Source organism: Coffea arabica, chromosome 3c (assembly GCF_036785885.1).
Source record: "Coffea arabica cultivar ET-39 chromosome 3c, Coffea Arabica ET-39 HiFi, whole genome shotgun sequence".
Classification (NCBI taxonomy): Eukaryota; Viridiplantae; Streptophyta; class Magnoliopsida; order Gentianales; family Rubiaceae; genus Coffea; species Coffea arabica.
The window spans coordinates 2,938,307-2,963,545 of NC_092314.1; the positions used below are offsets into that span (position 1 = coordinate 2,938,307).

At 34.8% G+C, this 25,239-nt stretch overlaps 2 protein-coding genes across 7 annotated transcripts; both read right to left on the reverse strand.

Annotated features, from left to right (window-relative positions):
• Positions 1 to 2,658: 2,658 nt before the first annotated feature.
• Positions 2,659 to 6,687, reverse strand: LOC113734121 (thermospermine synthase ACAULIS5-like). The gene is made up of 10 exons (XM_027260469.2): positions 6,156 to 6,687; positions 5,243 to 5,309; positions 4,852 to 4,946; positions 4,642 to 4,744; positions 4,054 to 4,142; positions 3,780 to 3,936; positions 3,611 to 3,686; positions 3,433 to 3,491; positions 3,063 to 3,199; positions 2,659 to 2,966 (listed from the first exon to the last, which is right to left on the reverse strand). Exons 1-10 carry the CDS (start codon positions 6,287 to 6,289, stop codon positions 2,879 to 2,881), a joined length of 1,005 nt encoding a protein of 334 aa, XP_027116270.2. The 5' UTR covers positions 6,290 to 6,687; the 3' UTR covers positions 2,659 to 2,878.
• Positions 6,688 to 15,344: 8,657 nt separating this feature from the next.
• LOC113734122 (vacuolar sorting protein 39-like) lies at positions 15,345 to 24,888 on the reverse strand. Of its 6 annotated transcripts, none has more exons than XM_072081838.1 (13): positions 24,216 to 24,888; positions 23,965 to 24,075; positions 23,279 to 23,490; positions 22,575 to 22,706; positions 22,354 to 22,497; positions 22,148 to 22,260; positions 20,650 to 21,082; positions 19,429 to 19,758; positions 18,721 to 18,942; positions 18,083 to 18,325; positions 17,068 to 17,514; positions 16,126 to 16,224; positions 15,345 to 15,965 (listed from the first exon to the last, which is right to left on the reverse strand). In XM_072081838.1, exons 1-13 carry the CDS (start codon positions 24,661 to 24,663, stop codon positions 15,765 to 15,767), a joined length of 3,135 nt encoding a protein of 1,044 aa, XP_071937939.1. In that variant the 5' UTR covers positions 24,664 to 24,888; the 3' UTR covers positions 15,345 to 15,764. The 6 variants fall into 6 exon arrangements, with proteins under 6 accessions (XP_071937939.1, XP_071937941.1, XP_071937940.1 ...); XM_072081840.1 differs by adding an exon at positions 23,613 to 23,672 and having other exon boundaries at positions 23,909 to 24,358; XM_072081839.1 differs by adding an exon at positions 23,588 to 23,672 and having other exon boundaries at positions 23,909 to 24,358.
• Positions 24,889 to 25,239: the final 351 nt, after the last annotated feature.

The window sequence follows — 25,239 nt, forward strand, 5'->3', positions numbered from 1 at the left end:
GGGATTGAACTACGCACCCATCTGAATTTTTAAAAAAAAAAATCACATATTGTAACAATTGGTTGAAGGCAAGGGACCTCCAACCTTACTAAATCTTAAGGATTTGGTGGTAACTAATAGTCTTTGAGTAAGACTATTAGTTAGAGGTGACAATTTGTTCCAAATCCCAATGGGTTATCCATGCCCATGGGAATTTTAGGCGGGATGGATACTGGAATTTGATATTGGGTTTAAAATGAGACAAATTCCAATTGTACCCATTAATTGATAGAAAAATTTGAAAAATACTTGGGTACCCATTGGACTCAAATAACAAGGGCTCCGTTTGGATTAGCTGTTTTTGGGGGGTGTTTTTGAAATATTTTATTGTAACAGTGTATATGAAAAATTTTTACTATAAAATTTTTTTGAAATATTTGATATACTAATATGGATGGGATGTTTTTTGAGTTATTGTATATTATTGTAACATTGTATTTGAAAAACTTATTTTTTGAAAAAATAGCCAATCCAAACAGAGTTTTAGATTCAAAAATCATCTTTAATAATTTTGTAGTCATACCAGCGAATATAATTTAATAGTCTTCATAGTCATTATCCACAAGAATTTCCAGCATTTCAGTTAGTTTAGATCTGTCATCCTTAAACAATGATGAGGATAAATATTCAACACCCTAAGTACCTTGACCATCTTGATATATGTTGGAATATGGCTGTATATCTATCTTGTTATTTATTTGTTAATCCAATTTTTGGTGGGAATCCCAAGTATAAAGCACTTGCATGTTTATTTAATAAAATTGAAAGAAATTTAATAAATCAAAAATATTAAAATTATATAAAAAATAAAAAAATGAATTAAAGGAAAAAAAATGTAGAAATAGATTTGGGTATTGAGCGAGATCAATCTAAACCCATCCCAAAGTGATCCCGCCCAAGTTAATCCCAAAACACATATGGGTAAGGTTGAGTCCAAACCCATATGACTCGGTTCCATCTCAAAGCCAAGCAAATCCCGCCCATTTTTGTCACCTCTACTATTAGTTATATATTTATCATCAAAGTAGTTATAAATGTATACCACTTTACCCAACTACTCCCCCTATCCCAATTATTTAGTCATGTTTCGGGAATCAAACTTTTTAACAAGAGTAGTTTGAGTGTGATGTTTGTGCTTCTCTTTCTAATTTTATTTCCATAAATTCAAAATTTAAATTTGAATAGTAATATACATATAATTAGAAAAAAGGGTTATATGGGAAAGATAGGCTAAAAAGTGCTTTGACTTTTCTAGTATGACAAATGTTTTTGGAATGTCTCGAAATGAAAGGTGTGGCATTTTCAATGGAATGAAATGAGTATTAGATAATATTTGCACGTGGCATTCTTGAGCCACGCCAGAAAGGAGCCCTTCCACGTAATGTCCTGTAAGAGATTAATAATCAGTTTGGCTAAACCACGACCACGCAGGTTCACGCACTCCCATTCATTCTTATGAAGGAAAAAAATGAGCACTGCCGAAAGCAATGGCGTCATTTTAATTGGAACTTAATGGAGGCCTAAATCCACTCGTACTATTTGGCGCGGAATTTTGTTGAACCAGACACTCAAAATAGGTTGATTGTGAAACCGACCGGTGAAATTTTTACTATTATTTATAAGTCAGTCCTTAATTAATTTTTTTTTTGGGCTTCCAGGCTGTATTTTTATCTTTTTATTTCTGTAGAGCTCACTTGTCTTGACTCTTGAGTGTCACCACGATGGCATCCATGCCTGCTGCACCATTTGATTGGACTACATTAAACTTGGGAGGGGCCACCAGAAATGAGAAAAAGAGTGAAAACACAAATGAATTAATAGTCAATCCAAACAAATTTCAGCATTTTTACTAAAATAATTAACGGACGTCAGGTTTCCAGGCTGATGCCTGTGAGGGACTAATGCCAAGAAGTCCCCTTTCCTTTTTTTATTTGTTTTAATTTTTAAATTTGGTTCTTTTTTCTACATATTCAGTCAAGATATGGACCTCTTATAGTGGCAAGTATAGCAAACTCTTTCTTTTTTTTTTTTGTTCTTTTCATCTAAAAGAAACTCAAAAATAAATCTTCCAATGGAAAGAGTTAAAAGAGTCCCTACTAAAAATTTCTACATTGCCTCCCTATCAGGCATCGGTAAAGCTGTTAGAATATGGTTTAGGCCCACACATAATTTGGGCCTCCTTGTTACAACACCAACAACACCTATTACACCTGCCCTATTATATTAAGTTAAAAATCACAGTCCAATCTATACCAACACAGGACTGCATAAGCCCAACTAAAGAGCTCAGTTTTATTTTTTTTCTTTCTTCTTCTTTAAACAGCCCACCTTATAGAACATTATTGATTTAAATTGGACTCCCAAAGTAATTAATTGTTTAATATTTATGCTTTTGGTTATTTTTTATATATTAAATAAAACACAGACCGGAGCTTATTGTACAAGGTGTGAATACAGGAGGTGCTAGCCCCCTTTGATTTCCAAATTTTAAGAGTTTATGCTTCATAAATCATGAAGAAAACGATGGCTCTGTAGGATTAGACTGTGCATAGAGAATGAGCTATTTGACTCAAATTGTGAAAGTGAAGACCATCTAATTTAGGTGAAACCAAATCAAAGTTCACAAACGCCCCTTTTGCATTAATATATTTCATTTCTTTCAAGTCACTACATAGGCAAAAAGAAGATTACTACTAGTAGCCAAGAAAAAAGAAAAGTGAGGGAGAAGGATAATGGACAGCTGGGAAAACCATGAGGAAAAAAGAGAAAAAGTTTGCTTTTAACTCTCTGTCATTTGTGTCTCTTTTCTGTATGTGGGAGCACCCTTGTGTTTTCAGTTTCAGGCTTGATGGTGCTTCTGGGCAGTGCCATGGCCATAGATGAACCTTGCATTTTCTTCCGTGTAAACGTGAGTCTCATTGTCCAATCTGTCAAATTTTGTTTCACGGCAAGAGTATATACATATGTTTAGCTCCCAATATATGTGCAGGAATATAAAGAAATAAAGATTGGAGCTCCCTTACGATTTCCGAACAGCTTTGCTTAAGGTGGAGGCTGATGTGAATGTTTGGCCATCAAGATATCTGTTTTCACCTTTGATCCTTTGTTTCATCCTCAGGTCCAATTCATCGGCATTCAGGATCAATGGCGAATCAGAGGCCTGTCAATTCATGATCATTAGTACGGTGTGGTTTTAGCATCAAAAACTTGTCAAGGGTTAGATTCGAAGTCAAAGGTTGTATCATTAGTACTTTTTTTTTGGGGTGGGGTGGGTGTTTATCCTACTTTTTTTTTTTTTTTAACAGAGAATATTCTCAAAAGTTCAGACAAAATCAAGAAAACCCTTTTTCTCTTTGTGGATGTTTTGCTGCTAGCTGTTACAAGTAACAATACCATGATCCATCCCCAGATGTCGGCATAGGAAGGAATATGTGCTGAATAGGGCACAACATCTGCACGTGAAAGGAAATAAATCTTAGTGTAATACTTAACAACAGTAAGAAAAGCAATTGACAAATTAATTAATGTCCAATAGCAGAATGCTTTTTCATTTTATCACTAAAGTACTCACATTTGAAAACCTGCCTCAGGGTGTTATAGATGCAAGAAAAAACTTCTGCATGGCTGAAAACTCCAGCTGGTCCTGCCTGAAGTACAAAAAAGACTTTCAACTTCTTCACACTCGACTTATGCTATTTAGGCACGTAAATACCCGATAGAAGACTGTTTCATGCACAAACCTGTGTTACAAAAATACCACCCTGATTGAGTCTTGGTTTTACAGTACTTTCATAGAAGGACTTGGTATAGAGTTGGTAACATGGACCTCCTTCAATTGGATCTGCAAGGTCACCTATGATCACATCATAAAGCTCTTCTCTCCTTTCAAGCTCAGCCCTGGTAGAAAAGAGTGCGGTATTACACAAAAGCAACAAATAAAACCAAGAAAAACGCAAGTATTACAATCCAAACCAAGTGCATGAAATCTGTGATTTGTGGAGAGTATGGCAAAACCTGGCATCATTGATGACAAGATCAAGTCTAGGATCACAGAAAGCATCTCTATTAATCACCAGATGTGACTTGCAAAATTCCACCACTTCCTGTAGATGAATTAGACCAAAAAAAAAAAAAAAAAGAAGTTACTATCTCAATCTGACATGAATATGCCCATATTTTTACTTTCAGCCACTGTAAAGTATTATGACTTTGGTATGCATATTCAACTATCCCCACTATTCAATTTGTTAGTACTATTGACTTAATTCCGCTAATTACGGTTTTATCCTATGTGCTTAAAGTCATGTAAGAACGAAAAATGTCATTAAGTTGGAGCAAAAGTAAAAGTAGGTTCACATTTCATCGGATTTATCAAGAAGGAAATTTTTCAAAAGTTGTTAATCCATCAATTGCAGCTGAATCATTTTGTCTTCAAAATGGGGATATAAGCACAAGGATATTGAAATGGAAGGATGTGAAAACAGTGACTACGCGACTAAAAGTGCACTTATTGACCAAAATAAGTCCGTTTTTATTTTTTTCCCTTCTTTTTTCTTCTTCTGCGCGGATTATCACAAGAATATTCAGGACATGAAAGTTCACCTCATCAATGTCGCACATGGCAACATTCTCAACCGTTTTGTGCCTTAGCAATTCTCTTGCTGTAGAACCCTCACCTCCTCCCATGATGAAGATGTTTTTGGGGCTGAATTACATATGAACAGCTAGTCAGAAACACAATTCTTTATAATAAAGGAAACTCTTTTAATCTGAACTACTTCCGTAATGATATTTTGCTGAAATATAACCTACTTTGGATGGTGAAGAAGTGCTGGATGTACAAGAGATTCATGGTAGATGAATTCATCAATCTCTGCGCTTTGAAGCTTTCCATCAATGACTAGAGCCTGTTTTATTAATCGTAAATTGATTTCAGAATACTTGAAGGTTAAAAAGAAAATGATAAGAGCAATTATTTCACTTTTACTCTCTTTAGTATTTCACGTCTATCTTCTCTTTATCATTCCTTATTTCTTTCTTGTTCTGTTTACAACCAAAATGTGCTACAATGTCCATTAACTACTTGCAGAAACTGTAGAATGAACATTTTCAACTTTGGACATGCCACGAAATTATATTTGTAAATTATGATAGGTCTTTGTTTATTTATTTATTTGTTGTGTGAGGCAATGAGTTTACTAACCTTTCCAAAAGGCTTTGTGTCCAAGAGTTGAATGTCCTGGTATGGTGTAGCACCCGTGTGCAAAATGCTGCGGAAAGAAGAAAATAAGGTAATGCTGTTAAGGACTTTGTAATCAAAAGTTAAACCAATTTTTACCCATAATCTTATCCTGTCTGACTTTTCCACATACAAGAAGGGCTACAGAAGCTTCCCTACTTTTAAGGATGTACACTTGACAGAGTGTGTGACAGAAGATCCGTTGCGCTTAACAGGGCTATAAATCTTTCTAGGGTACGATGAGTTGATTTGTTTTCTTTTTTTATTGGTTATAAAATACAAGGACTTAGAGAAAGCAAATTAAAAGATATAACCCAAAAACACCAGACAGACAGTTAACACTTTTTATCTCCTTAATCCATAATAAAGTTTTAACCCCTTTTTGCCTGCAGGAGAACTCGTAATGATTGTGGTCATGTATCTTCCACTTGGCCAAATAAATGAATAAATAGTCTGCCCTTTGAAATAGCACTAATGCACTACATTATACATCCTTTTTTTTTTTTTTAAATCACATTATACGTCCTTGATTTTACCTGATCATCCTCAAGAATTAATCGACAGCACCTGATGAATAGCCTAAAGTAAGGTAACAGTTAACAAAATCGCCTCATTTCATGCATTGGTACATCATCAAGAATCTCTCGAAACATTACAATCACATAAAACAATACAAGAAATGAAATACGCTCAAAAATTAAAGATTAAATTGTAAAAAAAAAAAAAAAATTGGTTGCAATTCATCAGTTTGGCTTTGATGTCAAGTGATTAATTACCATGGTGAAGTATTTAGTTGGATCAAGTGGACAAGCATACCAAGAAATTAATGCTGCATGAAGGGTTAAGCAATAAAATATAAACAAACAAAAATTAATACCTATTGAGAGCAAAACACCATCTCAAGTTTTCTTCGATCTCTTCTTCATACCAACAGCTTTTCCTTTGGGCATGGCCGTTTCCGTTCAAGCCATTCCCATTACTGATGCCATTTGAACAAGAGATATCACCCATTTCAAGATTATACCAAACTAAGGTTCAATAAACAAGAGTGAAAGAAAAAGGAGGTTATATGAGGGAGGAAGAGGGCAAAGGATATGAATGGGAGTGAAGAGAAGTCGAGGGTTGAGTGGACATATAAGAAGGGCCAGGTGCCAAGGTGGTAGGGGTATGATATTACTATTAGGTTGAGAAATCTAATGAAGTTGTTCTCTTCAATGGTACTTAAGCAAAAAAAAAAAAAACAGACAGAGAGAGACAATCTTCATGGGTTGTCGCAACTGATATCAAAGAAAAATATTAAAGTGAAAAAGACCGTCTTGCGAGATTTCTAAGGTTGATGATTCCTCGCGTGGCTTCTCTTTTTTGTCAATGGATCATGTGTTGCATTGCATCAGACATTATTCTCCATGATGGTTCTTGTTTGTCTATTTGAAAATACACTCACTAAAATTCTTATGAACCCATCTAGAATCCATAATATCTTACTATCTTCATGAATATATAGATAGTCTATATGCTCGTACACGCGTACGTAATCTTGCTTGACACGGGAGAAAATTTCTTCAATTTCATAAAGAAAAATTTTTTCTTGTTAAAATAATGCTCGTTTAATAATTTAACTGGCATAATGGCTTAATACTCAACCACAAATTTCAACATTTGGCTGCTAATATGTCTCACTACCTACTTGACAATGTGATTTCATGTGGATAGTTTCATCTAATACCATCTTAGTTCAATTAATTAATGCGTTGCTACAACATTCGCATCTTAACTTGGCTAGCTATACCTGCATGACCTCACAAATTGGATTTAAATACTTGAGGATTTGCATGGCATTGGTGTATATATATATGTATGTGGACTAAGTTAGCATGATGGTGCTTTCTCCACTAATGCATCCTAACACTCATATATCTCATATATAATAGCAAGGCACGGCCAGAACCCATCGCCCATCATCATATAAAAAGATATTTTTAGGGGAAGAAAAGGATAAAAGATGATGATTGAGGGTGACAAAAATGGAAAATTGGGGTTATTCTTTTTCTTCAGAAACTTGTGCAAGCAAATCAAATCTTAGTTGGAAAAAGAGAAGAATAAGATGGAAAGAGTGTGTAGTGGGAACTATCATTCATATTCTTTTCTCTTGCTCTTAAAAGATAAATAGCATGTCAAATTAGGCGCAGTCATCATTTTATCTCCATGTTTCACCACCAACAGAAACATCAATCTTTGGTATGTCAAGAAGAAGAAGAAAAAGATTTCAAAACCACCATGAATATAACAACACTTTGCTGATTATCGAATTTCACAACAAAAACAAAAAGGAAACAATATGTTGAGGAAAAAAAGTTCGAGCTGCCTTATGTTATTATTAAGCGTAACGTGAAATATATCCTTAAGGGTGCATCTTGCGTTGCAATTATTGAATATAAATTGTAGTATTCATACTCGGACACTTGATTGATAATTGAACCATATACAACCACTATTATGGTACTATTGCGGTTTTCTGGTTTTGCCCGCTTGTCAATTGATGGTCTGCCTCATGTCACCAAATTTTATTTTGTGGGACTAACAAGAAAGCCTAAAGGGACTCTTCAGACAAGAAGACTGTTAACAACTTAACATACAACAGCAAGAGAAGTCGAGGGTTGAGAGGACATATAAGAAGGGGCAGATGCCAAGGTGGTAGGGGTATGATTTTACTATTAGGTTGAGAAATCTAATGAAGTGGTTGCCTTCAATGGTACTTAAAAAAAAATAATAATAACAGAGAGAGAGAGAGACAATCTTCATGGGCTTTCGCAACTGATATCTAAGAATAAGATTAAAGTGAAAAAGACCGTCTCGCGAGATTTCTAAGGTTGACGATTCTTCGCGTGGCTTCTCTTTTTTGTCAATGGATCATGTGTTGCATTGCATCAGACATATTCTCCATGATGGCTCTTGTTTGTCTATTTGAAAATACACTCACTAAACTTCTGATGAACTCATCTAGAATTCACAGTGTCTTACTCTCTTCATCAATATCTAGACAGTCTATATGCTCGTACACGCATACGTAATCTTGCATGGCACTGGAGACAATTTTTTGAATTTCAAAAAGAAAATTTTTTCTTGTTTAAATAATGCTCGTTTAATAATTTAACTGGCATAATGGGTTAATACTCAACCACAAATTTCAACATTTGGCTGCTAATATGTCTCACAACCTACTTGACATTAATGTGTTTTCATGTGTATAGTTTCACTAATCACCATCTTAGTTCAATTAATTAATGTGTTGCTACAACATTCGCATCTTAACTTGGCTAGCTATACTTGCATGACCTCACAAATTGGATTTAAATACTTGAGGATTTGTACGGCATTGGTGTATATATATGTATGTGGACTAAGTTAGCGTGATGTGCTTTCTCCACTAATGCATCCTAGCACTCAAATATCTCATATATAATAGCAAGGCACGGCCAGAACCCATCGCCCATCATCATATAAAAAGATATTTTTAGGGGAAGAAAAGGATCAAAGATGATGATTGAAGCTGACAAAAACCGAAAATTAGGGTTTTTCTTTTTCTTTAGAAACTTGTGCAAACAAATCAAATCTTGGTTGGAGAAAGAGAGAGAGAATAAGATGGGGAGGGCGTGTAGTGGAATTAAGGGTGCAAACGAGTCGAGTCGAGTCGAATCGAATTTTGACCTAATCGAGTCGATCCACAATTTAGTTTTATAAAACTCGAATTTGAACTTGAATTCGTGCTCAAAATGTAAAGTTCAATCTTGAGCTCGACTCAAATTCAAGTCGAGCTCGAGTCTAAAAAAGTCAAAAAATAATTATTTTATTTTTAAAAAATAAATAAAATAATTATTTTTCTTAACAAATAATAAAATATTATGGATATATATGTAATTTTACTATTAAAACAAATAATATATATATATATATAATCGAGCCAACTCGCGAGCTAACGAGTTTAATATCTTTAAGTTCAAGTTTGATTCGAGTTCGATGTTGACCGAACTTAAGTTGAGTTTGGATTTGAGCTACTCGTGAGCTATTCGATTTGTTTACAACCCTAATGAGAACCATCATTCATATTCTCTTCTCTTACTCTTAAAAGATAAACAACGTGCCAAGTCAGGCGCAGTCATCATTTCGTCTCCATATTTAACCACCAACAAAAACATCAATATTTGGCATGTCAACAAGGAAAAAAAAAGATTTCAAAACCACCATGAATGTAACAGCACTTTGCGGATTATTGAATTTCACATCAAAAAACGAAAGGAAAAAATGAGGAAACAAAGTTCGAGCTGCCTTATGCTATTATTAAGTGTAACGTGAAATATATTCTTAAGGGTGCATCTTGCGTTGCAATTATTGATAATTGCAGCATTCATACTCGGACACTTGATTGATAATTGAACCATATACAACCACTATTAGAGTACCATTGCGGTTTTCTGGTTTTGCCCGTTTGTCAGTTGATGATCTGCCTCATGTCACCAAATTTTATTTTGTGGGACTAACAAGAAAGCCTAATGGGACTCTTCAGACAAGAAGACTGTTAACATACAACAGCAAGAGAAGTCGAGGGTTGAGTGGACACATAAGAAGGGGCAGGTGCCAAGGTGGTAGGGGTATGATTTTACTATTAGGTTGAGAAATCTAATGAAGTGGTTGTCTTCAATGGTACTTTAAAAAAAAAAAAAAAAAAAAACAGACAGAGAGAGACAATCTTCATGGGTTTTCGCAACTGATATCAAAGAAAAAGATTAAAGTGAAAAAGACCATCTAGCGAGATTTCTAAAGTTGATGATTCCTCGCGTGGCTTCTCTTTTTTGTCAATGAATCATGTATTGCATTGCATCAGACATTATTCTCCATGATGGCTCTTGTTTGTCTATTTGAAAATACACTCACTAAAATTCTTTTTTTTTTTTGTCAAAACACTAAAATTCTTATGAACTCATCTAGAATCCACAATATCTTACTCTCTTCATCAATATATAGATAGTCTATATGCTCGTACGCGCGTACGTAATCTTGCATGGCATTGAAGACAATTTCTTGAATTTCAAAAAGAAAATTTTTTTTCTTGTTAAAATAATGCTCATTTAATAATTTAACTGGCATAATGGCTTAATACTCAACCACAAATTTCAACATTTGGCTGCTAATATGTCTCACTACCTACTTGACAATGTGATTTCATGTGTATAGTTTCATCTAATCACCATCTTAGTTCAATTAATTAATGTGTTGCTACAACATTCGCATCTTAACTTGGCGAGCTATGCCTGCATGACCTCACAAATTGGATGTAAATACTTTAGGATTTGCATGGCATTGGTGTATACATATGTATGTGGACTAAGTTAGCATGATGGTGCTTTCTCCACTGATGCATCCTAACACTCATGTATCTCATATATAATAGTAATGCACAGCCAGAACCCATCGCCCATCATCATATAAAAAGATATTTTTAGGGGAAGAGAAGGATAAACGATGATGATTGAAGGTGGCAAAAATCGAAATTTGTGGTTATTCTTTTTCTTCAGAAACTTGTGCAAGCAAATCAAATCTTGATTGGAGAAAGAGAGAGCGAATAAGATGGGGAGGCCGTACAGTGGGAACCATCATTCATATTTTCTTTTGTTGCTTTTAAAAGATAAATGATGTGCCAAGTCAGGTACGATCGTCATTTCATCTCCATATTTCACCACCAATAGAAACATCAATCTTTTAAGCATGTCAAGAAGAAAAAAAAAAAAAAAGGATTTCAAAGCCACCATGAACATAACAGCACTTCGCTGATTATTGAATTTCACAACAAAAAACAAAAAAGGAAAAAATATGTTGAGGGAAAAAAGTTCGAGCTGCCTTATGTTATTTTTAAGTGTAACGTGAAATATATGGTTAAGGGTGCATCTTGCGTTGCAATTCTTGAATATAAATTGTAGTATTCATACTCGGACGTATTAAAATTGATAGTTGAACCATATACAACCACTTTTCGGACGTATTAAAATTGATAGTTGAACCATATACAACCACTTTTTGTAGATGATCTGCCTCATGTCACCAAATTTTGTTTTGTGGGACTTTTGAGAAAGCCTAAGGGACTCTTCAGACAAGAAGACTGTTGACATACAACAGCAGGAGGGAGGGACCAATAGGCATGGCTTACATGTTGTACCTTTTGTGATGTCGAAGTTGCATCAGCATGATGTGCTTGTGCCCTCCAAATTTCAATGGAGAAGCAGGCTACAAAATAAGCAATTATGAGGCTTCGAAAATGGGGGGTTTTTGGTAGACTTTCATGCATTTGCAGCCAAGCTGTGAATGCAGATGATTACCTTGGTAGGATTTGGGGATGGTAGTGATAATGGATTCATCCGACTTTTGGGTTGGGAAGTTATGATGGCTCCCAAAGGCCTCAGTTGCTGATTCTCCTGGCTTCTTATTATTATTGTTATTGAAATTCCTACTCTATTACGTATTTTAAATACCTAATTTTTTTTGGGGGGAGGGGGGTTTATCACAAATTGTGCATAGCCTCCAAAGTAGTAGTTTATTAATCACTTCAATTAATTCATTTTAAAGAAGTTAAACATATGAGACGCTTTTATATGTCCAATGGATGGTGTGATCTATTCCCCATTTTATGTTATACTTTCAAATTGATGAAGCAAAAACCAAAATGTTGACATTCTAATACCAAAACAAAGAGAAAAATAGAAAAGCCTCACTCACTTGACCTGTGTCATATTCGATTTCGATAAGTTGGACCATTAGGCATTGGCCAACCCAATGATTTTAATTTGCTATGCGTTAGCAAAGTATGCAGTGAAATTACCTAAAAAAGAAGTAAAGCTAGCACAGCAAAAATATCCCCCATACAATCTTTTTCATCCTCCTCTGAGTATTGCGGTCACTGACAACGTTTTCTTATCAGACAGACAAACAAACAAATGCTTCATCATGGGTACCTTGAAATTACTCTTCCAACTAGCTAGGCGGTGCGTGAAGCAGAAATATACCCGTTTCATCATCTTTTTTTTTTTTTTTGGGGCCAATCAGCATTATAATCAAAAAAGAAAAAAGGAACCAAAGTTCTTATTTGAACAGGAATGCATGCCTACCTTGGGGACCAGCAACATTATCCTCCACTTATCAAAAGCTTCACCTAACTTTCATACTGACCAATCAGGTTTCTTGCTGTGACTTGAACTCAGTTTTATTATCCAAAAAAAATCCAATTGGAAGAGCTAAAGTTGAGTTCCTGATGATCTTTTGTCGCATTATTCTTCTCAACTTGGTCCCCAGAGGTTGTGGGAAAAGGGAAAAAAAAAAATGGACCCATCATTCCTTTTCTTTGGTTTGTGTCGGGTTTCTGAGTTTGCTGTTGGTTACAGTCATCATTGGACAGCTTAATGTACCCTGTCGTCAAAAGCATATAAAAAGACAATGAATTGTACATTTAAAAAAGGTGAAAATATTTTACCAAGATTTTTAACATATAGTCATGAGTCGCTGAGAGTTCTATTGGAATGAATTAGGAGGGTCTATTTACATTTTCTTTTTCATTTTTTAGCAGGTTGTCTGTTGATTTTGAGCTAGAAAAGTTGATCAAATGATTACTATATCAAAAGTATGAAGGTTGGTATTAGGGAGTGCAAGTACAAGTACTCTTTTATCTTAGTTTTTATTATTCCTAAATTACCCACATATTTTTTAATTAGAATTATTGCATTTTAATGTGACACTAATTAAAAGAAATAAAACAACTCCAATTGATTACATTTAAATAGTATTGGTAATTATAATTAAAAATTGCTCATTAAAAACTATTTACCTATCCTTGGACTCCATCTCCAATTATTATACGATCAAAATTTTTTAATTGAAGCATGAAAAATTTCTCATTAGTCTTTAGTTGAGATTGTTAAAAAAAATCAATTTCAAAAAATAGACACTCTCTAAAAAATGGAGAAATATACAAAGACAAGAGAATCCTTATTTATCTGTATATCTTCATACAAATATCACAAGTAAATTTTACATTACTATATAAAAAGTATGAATATTGGTATTAGGGAATGTAAGTGTGAATACTTTTTTATCTTAGTTTTTGTTATCCCTAAATTACCCTCATGTCTTTTAATGAAAATTATTGCATTTTAATGTGGCACTAATTAAAAGAAATGAAACACTCCAATTGATTACATTTTAATAGTATTGGTAATTATAATAAAAAATTGCTCATTAACAACTATTTACCTACCCTTGGATTCCATATCCATTTATTATAAGTATTAAAATTTCTTAATTGAAGCATGAAAAATTTCTGATTAGTCATTAGTTGCGATTGTAAAAAAATAAATAAATACTCTCTAGAAAATGGAGAAACATATAAGAACAAGAGAACCCTTATTCATCTGTATATCTTCATAGAAATATCACGAGTAAATTTTACAATTATGCACTTTTACCAATATGAAGAATTTTTCATGTTGCACCCAATGAAATTTCAATATATAAAAAATGATGACACCTTTACAACTAAAATAATAGTATTAAACTAAAAAAAAAAAAGAAATCTGAAATAGTACCATACAAACCATTGTTATCATTAATAGCAATCGATCAAAAAAAAAATTGAAAAAAATTGAAAACTATTTATAAAATGACATAAAGTAAATAGCAAATGAATTAAAAGTTTAGAACACAATTCAAATAATACCAAAGACAACATCCAAATCACTAATATCCAGGGGAAGACAAACAGTGTTGCTGACAATAATATAGTAATGTTTCATTTGTACTGGTTTGGGTAAACCAAATCCATCCATCAAGTCAGAAGCCATCTCCAATGATAAAATAAGAATTATAAAAAGAATAAATTTAAAATGAAGAATGATAAATTGAAAATGATATCCAAATTATTTTTAGTGATGTCCAAAATACCATTATTTTTCTAATGATTATATATATATATATATATATATATATATATATATATATATATATATATATTGTATTGCAATATTAGTGAATAATGGAAGTGATTATGAAATGAAAAGCTTTAAAATTAAGTAAATATTATTTATTGTGACAATTATAATTAGACATATTTAGTGCGTTCCAATAATTGATAATAATGATAGCGGTTATGGATTAAAAGTTGGCAATTTAAAAATAAAACATTGCAATATACAAAAAAATTAATATTAAAATTGTTAATTAGCCACAATTCTCATTCCATTTCCATGATTAGGAAAAAAACTAATACTAAAACAAAAAATATTGTGCTCATATGAAAAAAGTAGATTTGTTGCTTTTGCTTCGCATTGGATAGTGCTAAAAATATGAATAAAAGAAAAGAAAAATAGAAAAACTCCAACTATCTCTATCTATAAAATTTCAATTGTTAGAATGTACAAACCAAAAAAAAAAAAAAAACTTTATGTGGTGAATTATTTATACTCCATTATTGACAAAAATAGAATTAACATAATACAAAGAATTCAAATTACATGTATATTTATTTTTCTTCACTTATGTTTTTCGTTTATAAAAAATTATGATAATTGTGGTTTATATGGAATAGAATCATGAGTATACAATAATTTTGATAAAACATGATATTATCAATATTTGATATGTTAGTGTTCAAGCTATAAATTAAAAAGTATTTGGTTCATGATTTCAAATTCAATTATAAGGGATATGTCAACTATATTGAAATATTTTCTGTCTCTTTTCATTTTATAAAATTTCTAAAAATAACTAGTTTAAAAAGATAAATAACATAAAAATACTATATTATAATGTTGATGATCAAAATTTCATAAAAAAATGTTTAGTATCTAAAGAATAATATATTTTAAGATATTACAATCACGTGCAAAGCACGCAAACTATTACTAGTTAACTAAAATGTTTGTTTGGGAGAGGAGGGGAAAAAAGGATAAAAAAAAAAAAAGCAATTGCTGAATTTATAGACATACCAACATCAATAATTGACTTTTGAGAAATGGAACACTTAGTGTGCCACTATAAATCTAGCACCATAACTTTTCTCTAAAGCAAGCTGTATGTTATACAACAAATATGCCAATGGCTCAGGAAGCTTTACATCAGGCGCACAATTCTTCACGTCCCGGCAGACTTGCAAACATCAAAACCACTCATATTACAAGCACCTCACCATCCAGAAAACAAATCTCAATCTCATTACAAAAATGTACAACAAATAAATATAAGATGATAATAACCTTTATGTCACTCGTCTTTTTCTAACCTATGTAGCTGAATAAAGCACTCGCAGAAAAAATTCATGCTGACAGGAAATAGCACTGAATAAGAAAAATCCCCCTGAATGGCTAATTAGCAAAACATGAGCTCAGGATTCACTTGCTGTGCAGAGTGCGTTGATATATACAGTTCATACAAGACCACATTCTTGTGGTCATCTCTTCCGCGCTGATGACCCTTTTGACACGGCCTTCATATTCTGTGAATCCTTAAAGCAGCCAAAGTGCACAATGGTCTTACCATTTGGATAGACTGCAAAGACACTAGTCCCTATTTTCTTGTGGCAAAGAGAACACATGCTGTCACCAGTTATCTTCACAGCTGTCTTCCTTTGCTCGTAGAGCTCATCTTTCACCTAACTCACAGCACGAATTACTTAATAAAGCACTGAATTATGAGCAAATCAAAGATAAGTGCAGTGTCTTTCTGAGCAAATGAAAACCATCTTGTCTTCATAATACATAATAGCCAATAACAGCTGTACTACAGGACTAATCTCTGTTGAACAAACATACCTGTAGGTTTTCACTCTCTCTTAGACTCTTGATCACCGAAAAATTTCTATATGCTTCACTTGATTTTCTGAGAAGAGGTCCGAGAAAAGGAAGCAAGTTCTGCAATTCCACGAACAAATTTAGACACTAACATTACAAAAGCTAGCACACAAGAGAGATATTTATAGACAGTTTTTTGCATTGAGCCCCATAACATTCAGATGCAAAAGATATCCAATTAAACAAACAAATCTTCAACTGATTCATGCCCTACAGAGAATGCAATACACGAAGTTACAAATTTTACAACCATGCCATGGCTTGCCCTTTATATGTGAAATGCCAACAGGATAAAGACGTGCCTTGCAGAAAAAGCATAGTTCCCACAAAAGATAAGCCTAGAAACTAGGGATTCTGCACCCACTTTCTAAGTTTCTTCTTGTTTCCTGTCTTAATGGCAGGTGGTCTGATGGTCGAGCAGAATGGATTGTGTTCTTTCTACTTGGTAACTCTGTTTACAGCTTGATATATCTAATAGATTAAATGCCTAGCATGAGGTGTCCTTCCAATGAAATTAAGCAGCAGAAAATGCATTTTTGTCCATAATTAGCAGCAGAACTTTATTTTGAAAATGAGCAGCAACCTAGTTTATATGATTCAACAGATTCAAGCTGAATAATGTAATTAAGAAATCATGCATTAAAACTATGCTGGTGAGATCTCTAAAGTTTAATGTCCAGGGGACAGTGGAAAATCTCCAGCCATCTACAAACTGCCTAGTACCTAGAAAATACAGAACTTGCATAAGCTGCAGGTGCTACCACTTTTGTTCATTCCTTCCTTCGAAGTTTGCTTTGAGGAAAGTAATACTCATTGAAACAAGAACTACAACCTTCATCACATTTGTAAAGAAGAATGTCATACACACACTAACTTAAGGTACTCTACAGCAGAAGCTGTTACCTGTAGCTTAGTCTCCTTGGGCAGCAATTTTAAAGCCTGTGCTCCATGCATTCGATCCCACCTTCGGCTCAACAGATCAAGGACCTGATCTAGCATGATAGTAGAAGCTCCTTCTTCAACTGCATCATCTGCATCACCATCACTCCTTCCACTGTCAGTGCTGCTAGGGCTGATTCGGCTGTCCTCAGCACCCTCAATCGCTGCAATTTTTTTAGATGCTCGTCCTTTTGTTTTAGCCAAAGGCCCAGGTCCAATCTTTGGAATACCAGGGCTCTGAGACACTACCAAATTACTGATTCTCTTTTCGAAGTTTTTTATTGTCTTCTGTGGATTCAGATAGATTTGCAGTAAAGTAAGGTATATGCCATAAGGCTTTCCTGATTGTTGATTGAGTCCAGATTCATACACCCGATCACAATAAGCCAATGCCAACTCAGGAACATGCAGCTACAATAACAATTTTGAGAAAATAAGAAAGATGGAATGAAGAGGGATATGACAAAATGAAAGTTTATAAAGTTACATAATTCAATCGGCTCTTAAAGAACCCAACACTCACATGCTGCACTACATGAACCAAGTTGTCTTGATAAATACGGTGAAAACATGCATAAGCACCTCAGTTTTTGGCCAAAAAAAAGGCAGAATTGAATAGGTTACTAGTCCAAACTCAAAAGCCAATAAACCAGTTAATTCCAGTTCATGAAACCAGAAACTAAAATTGTTGCTTAACAAGCTACAGGAAGGCAGGCTTGTTCAGGGTTTTGTCTAGACAATTACTACCTTTGAGGCCTCAATTGAATGCTCCAAACTAGTCAGCACACTATTAGGTCAGAAGAACGGATAAGCAGACCATCAGGTCTAAAGGTCACAAGACGAGAGAGTATACTACAGCTTTTCTACATGGATTATTGGATGACTAAAATTATAAGCTGGCTAGGGAAAGAAATAACGGTTGGAGACAAATAATGGAATAAACATTTAGAAATGAATGTAAATGTAACTCATGAAGTACCTTATGAACATAAATAGACAGTGCAAGTTCATGTTGATTCATTTTTCCCAGAAGGATGGCACGCTCTTCATTCAATGCATCTGGTGGGAGTCGCTTTAACAATACCTCAGGATTATATCCAGAGATGTTCTCCAAGGCAGACAACAACTTTTTCCTCCGAGGGGTGTATGTTTTCTCATCCCACTTTCCTTGAGCATTAAGATCCACATACCAATCAAGCACTTCCGAAAGATAAATTTGCACCTAACAAATATGATACTAGGCATATTAGTTAATAGTGTAAAAGCAGACATTTATCAATAAACTCAGGCATTGCTTTGCTAACATAAGATGGTAGTAGCATTTACTGCAGTTAGTAAGATTATGGATTCTTGTCGATAGGTCCACACCCAACTATTCAAGAAAAAAAAAAATCCAAACGCATTGATCAATAGGGCAACTCTGCCTAGGAAACATCTGTATTTGTTATCATTGTTGGTGAGATACAAGCCACACCACTCCAGCATGATGTGCCTGATCAGCACTAAACCACATAAATTAATTACCCAAAGTGAGGCTGGGGCAATTAGATCGACTAGCTCATCAATTGAAGATACTTATAAAGATATACTTTTCAAGAAATCCAAAAATTGATTTACCATTTCATTCTGAAGACTTCCAGAGATTCCATTTTCATTCATTGCAAGCATGTGTTCCAAATATGTCGCCTGCATGTCTGGAGCATGCTGCTTTAAGTAAGAGTTAACCAAGTCAGCAGGAATATTTCCAGACAAGAAGAGGTCAATAGTTTGTGCCGGACAACCTTCAAGAACTAGCATTGAGAACTCCAGAACAAGCATTGGTTCAGTTCCACAAAGAGGCTGCAATAGAAAGTTCCACAAGTATTAATTTAATTCAGTTCCAGAGTAGGCGCATGAGATATCAAATAATATTTGTTTCTTAGAACTTCCATAATAAAGTTCAGCACATCTACGTCATACCAATAAAGGAATATAGTATAGCAAATTATACTAGTTTGTATGTAATGATTGGAGGAAAAGATTGATGGGTAAAAATCATATAAAGTTTAAATGTTCAAGGCTTCAAATGAAAAGTTAGGATCCAATCTAATAACAACAAACATTTGACGAATCAAAACCTTCTATTGATAACAGTAAAAGAAAACACAATCAAACAGATATTTAAGTTTCATTTGGGTTTGGCAACTATGATTTCTATGTGGTCATCTAAAACATTAGAATTGGATATGCAGAGTAAATTGTAAATTTAAATGCTGAACTTAGAAATAATTTGACATCAAGATTGAAAGAAACAAATAACAGTGTGAAGCCATTAGTTAAACTTACTTTAAGATAATCTATAATCATCTCAGGCTTGAACTTTTGGGACAGTTCCATCCGCGGTTGCTCTGACTTCGATTCTTCAACTAATTGATGAAGGAGTTTAAGAGCCTCACGATGCATGGCGTTGCTTTTGTAAAGTTCTAACAAACCAACATACTGATTCCATTTCTGCAAAAACTCCTCACAAATTTTTACATCACAGTAGTTGAGACCTTTTAATAATTCCACAGCCGATGAAGACTGTCCCGTTAAAATCAGAGCTTGAAGCAGCGCAGTATCCAGTATTGCTGCCAAATCTCTAGCAACTGAGCTGATGGGGACATTACCTCTGCCCTAAGAGGTCAAAGAAGTTAGAATTACAGCGCCATATTTTTCCTCTTTTGATGTTGTGGCCCGGCATAGGTTCATAACTATTTTGACTAACACAAAGCAATCGACAAGATGCTATTAAGTATTGTATATAGGGAGATAAAAGCTACACTTGTAGGAGTCACCAAGAATTAAAGGAAATATTTAAAGATACAAAGTAACACTTTTAATTTTCTACGTCATAACTGTTCTCCAAGGTCTACAATACATGGGCTTCTTAGGTGAATAATAGAATTCTAAGTTTGTCTTACATTCTATATACTGTAGCAAACACAATATGTTTTCGATCTAAAATCTCAAATTCACAAACAATTATTTCCTTAATTTTTAGCCACTCAAAAGAGAGATAGTTGCAATATCCTATGCCTCTAAAATTTAACTACATAAAAGAGAAAATTTGTAAAATTTCAAAGAATTTGAACTCCATAACATTGAATTTTTTTCTAAAATCACATAACAGGATATGCTTTATGCTGCATATCATGTACAATGCTTCCAATTGTGATTCTAGGAAATATTTGGCCATTTTAAAGGTGCTGAAAGCTTACAGGTCCACAATAGAATGGGACTTTCGCATTACTCTTAGTTTTGGATGGCTGAGAAACTAAAATTATCAAACTATATCCAGTCATTTCATCACCCTTTGCAACACTTCAAAAGGGCCCTACAAAGCACAGACTTGCTCTAAACACTTCCATAAGTGAGCTTGTAGTAATACAAGTTCTGGTTGATCAAAGATTGCACGTATGCTTTTTACACAGAAAGTTGAAAATTCTTAGCACTACATAAGCCACAGATGAAACTCTGACTGCAAGTCTGATTAATGTATTCATAGAAGATAAAGCAAAAGCTTACTTTGCCTGCTTTTTTAGCCCGAGTACTTCCATAAGAAATGAAGTTGCTTCCAACTGCATCTAATACCACCTCCTCAGTTCCCTCAGCTGCAGCTTTTTCTATAATACTATACCTCTTTTTCTGCAAAAACTTAATAAGAGCCATGAGAGTATTGTGGCTTATTTTCTTGGATTCTATATCAGCATTCTCATCAGACTCCAGCAAATGAGAAGGTGGAGAATCCATATCATCCGACATGCCAGAAGAACCTCTTGAGAGATACGAAGCATCTCCGGTAACATCAAGAAACTTCTCTGGCTCAGGGATTAGGGATGATTTTGGAAGAACAACATATGGATACAAAGAAAGCACATGAGTAATTTCCACTTGAGAAGCTAGGAAGTGTTCCATGGCCTCCTCATAGCACCCATTCTCAAACAAATAGTGTGCATATCTGCAGAAAAGGTGCATATCATGACAAATAGATTGCAGAATAAGGAAATGAACATATCTGTGTTGTTTACTGCAAAGGCTACCAGGAGAAATTCAACAGCAATCCAGCCTCTGAAAACTCACATTGGAACATATGGGACACATTCAAGCACTAAGGCACCTCAAATCATTTTTTCCAAAAAGTATGATAAACTAATCAGACAGTCCATAATGTGTTTGACAGATCTGAGATAACAAATGCCCTTATAGGGCCTCCACTTCCAGATAGACTGGCATACCAGGAAGCATTAGTAACATAAAGTGACGACCAAAAAACCAAAGGATTCTATGTTACTTCAAGTTAATTATGTTTAAATGGATGCCATCCAAGAAAAGAGGGACTGGAAATTCTAAAAGGGAGAGAGTAAAGTTCATGGACACACATTGTACCATTAAAGATGTCATTCATAAGAAATGTATTATCATCAACCCCAAGTTTGTAAGACAAACTATGCTGCATCTTGAACTTATAAATTATTTTACAACAGTATTAGTAATAGGGCAATAAGCTGCTACATTAGAAATTTTAGGCTTTTTGTATAGGCACCCCCCTTTTTTCTTTTTTCTTTTTTTTTTTTTTGGTGGAAAAAAGGGTTCATTCCCTCTCTCCAGAGAAAACCTGTAAAAATAGTCCCATAAGTCTGTTCACCCTGAACCTCAAAATTTCATCAACTCAGATAATGATAGCCAGCACAAACGAGACTTATTCCAGAGAAATATCCAGACCCAAGTTCAACTTTCCAGTCCTCAAGCAAGACTTTTTTAGAAACTAGTAGAACTTCATTGCTCTAATAGAACATCAAAATATAAGATAAACAGAGAAAAGAGCCAGACCACTAAGCTCCTTTCTAGAGAAGTCATGAATTGGCAATTAACAATGCCTTCATTAACATGTATTAATCAGCAGATCATGCTTGTATTCTGCACAATAGCATGTGTACATGATGAGTTCCGATTAAAGCTAACTATCTCACAAGTTCAGGATATGTGCTACTAGAGAGAGAGAGGGGGGGAGAGAGATGAAAACCTAATATGAATTGACTGCTCTTTTGCAGCTCGAAGGCTTGAATCTTCTGGTGGTAGTAATTTACATAAAGCCAATGCTTCCTCAAAATTGCCAGATGCAGTTAGTTGTACAATCTGCAAGAAAAGCAAAATATTAGACTGGAAATTCTGCTAGGATAGCAACAGATGTTACAGACAGAAAGACTTCTTCTTTAAAATGCTACATACCTGTGCACCAAGAGGAACAGGAAATAATCCATGAACAGAGTTGTCAAGTGCAACAATTATAGCACTATTACTTTGAAGGAGACGACGAACATTTCGGAGGACCACTGTCTGTATCAGTGGATAGGGGTCTCGCAGAGAACGTATCTGCATATCTCAGAGAGTTCAATGCGTGGATAACACCATTTCTTTTTTGTATAAAATGACCTGAATATACAGGGTACCTCAACATGTCTTGGTAAGAGACCAATTGCATATGGCTTCTGAATGACAACAACTGCTGGTGCCTCTGACCAACAAATCCGGCCTTCTTGAAGAAGCTTCCCATTTTGGTCAACAAACACTCCAATGTTATCCTGAATGAACAATGAGTGACACAAGATTCGAAATATATAAGAATTATAGATAGGCACAAGGAAAACCATTTAAGTTGAAGTTCTATTTTGATATGAGGATTCATGATACATGAAGTTTATCTAGCAAAAAATTGAAGTAGTTTCATAACACACCAGGAAAAGTCACATAAAATTATCTCCTACAGTATCTATGTACCCATGTGTACATGGTAAACATCTGATATATGGAGTGACACACGAATTGTCATTAAAGGAGGAATCTACACTAAATGTTTTGATGTTGGAAGTAAGAACTTAGCACTCTGAACAGTCCAACACAATCAAATGTCAGTATAATTTTAGCCTCTGTGCTGAAAAAGATGCTTAACCATTCAAGGGGTTTGCAGTACAAAGTTTGCATATTTGCTGTGCAGGTACAAAAAATGGTGATTACACATTTCCTCCATTTGCATACTTTTGGCTAATCAACTTTCTTACCAGATACATACTTCGTTAAATGTTTGTTACTCTCCTTGTACAGACTGTCAAAGCACAAGATGCAAAATTGGAACCTGTTGTCCTAATAGGTTTACCTTTCCTAGAAGAAGCTCTCCAGTTGGAAGAGAGACCACTAGAGGTGGAGCAATCCGCCCTGAAGGAAACACCTCAGACAATGCACCACTTGCTGAGTTTAGTATCACATACTCTCTTCTAATCCCCAAACAGATATTCTCCCCGCACCAAGCCATTGACTTCACTGTATCTGGAACACCAAATTCTTTCACCTCTATAAACCCCCTTCCGACTGCAGATAGAACAAAACAGAGGTTCATTCATATCACAAGTCATAAACGGGAGAAGACTTAAACAAAAAGAGAAAACTGATAAAGAACGAAACTTGCATGCAAAAGGCTACTTCTTTCGCACCTAGCTTCTATATATTTACTTGTGTTGGTCGTAAGCATACATAAATCTCCATTCATCAGCCTACGATACATAATCAAAGACAATTCAACAATTTTAAACAGAAGGAAACCAATATACTTAAAACAGATCCAACATGTCCGCAAAAACTAAAAACACCCCCCTCCCCCCTTAATTCTGCACTCGCCTTGCCCTTCTCTTTAATTGTTTTACTATTTCCCAATTTTTTCAAAGTAAAGAATAAATTTTTTTCCCTTGTAAAGCCAGTATACATAGAATATCCAGAGCAATGCACATACACATTCAGCACAAGCATAGAATCTAACAGTCTCAATACAGTTGTTCAATCCCATACAGTTTCCTTCTCTTGCATTCCATACAGCACAAGCCAGTATACAGTTGTTCAATCCCATACAGCACAAGCCAGTATACAGTTTCCTTCTCTTGCATTCCCTAGCAATTGAAGCTATAAAAAACCAGTCTTTCATGAGTTTTAACTATTTAATCATCGAATACTAACACACAATTAGAGAATCAAATGTGGCATAGTGGTCTCCATTAAAGAAAAGGCACCAAAAAAACAGTTGGAAGTTGTGGCATAACTACCCTCATGCCTAAAAATACAAACTCTCTTCTGCCGGGCAAAGCACAAAAACCCTCGGCGATCATCCCACGAGTAAGCATTTGCCCCTTTCGCTTTGGTAATCACAGCCATGGTTTCCAAGTTAGGCAACCGATGAAACGATATTGATTCCGAGAGCGAAAGCAAAAGCTCTCGCGAGCTGAGAGCTTCCATTGCGAGCATTGGCTTCTTCGAGAATCCATTAATTGATCGGTCGAGGGCATAAGCCTCCTTTTTGAGCTCGTGCGGGTGGAAATCGGAGGAGGTAGGAGATCGGTCGGAAGTGGGACTGGAGGAGGATTCTGGACCGTAGATTCTGAGCGATCCATCGGAGCAGGCGAGCAGTAAATTCGAGCCGTAGGATTCGATTGCGTCGATTTTGATTGGGGAATTATGGACAAGCTGGAATGTATCATAAGCACTATGAACCATTGACAAATGCTGAGAAATTCGGCAATTAATCGATTTATTAAAGAATGAATTTTCTTTTGGAAATTCGGATATTGCAGAAAGAATTTGGGTTAGAGGAAGTGATGATGACGATGACGAGTGAGGACTGTTGCCTGAAGAAAGGTGGAGAGCAGAGGCGGGTATGTCCGTTTGTGTTTGTCTATGGTTTCAGAAGGAAGTTACGAATGCTTCCCCCAAAAAAAAAAAAAAAAAAGGAGGTTACGAATGCAAGTTTATGGAAATAATAGGTATCAAAAATAAATTTGGACAAAAATCAGGGGTTGTACATGCAGTTTTCGAATCAGTTTTAATTCTACTATTTTGTTCACTTAAGGAGTTTCAACCTTTTTTTTTTTTTTTTTTTTTTTGCCTAAACCACATTTGGGATGTGGGAATTATAACTTTTTCTTGCCTATTTTAGCCGGTCTGGGATATTTTTATTGTACCAAATCCAAATGTGGAATGTAATTACATGAATGTGGCGCCTAAGTTGAAGAATAGTGGGATACTGCAATTAGGATTCTCTTAGCATGAATCGAGTTGATTGATAACTATTAA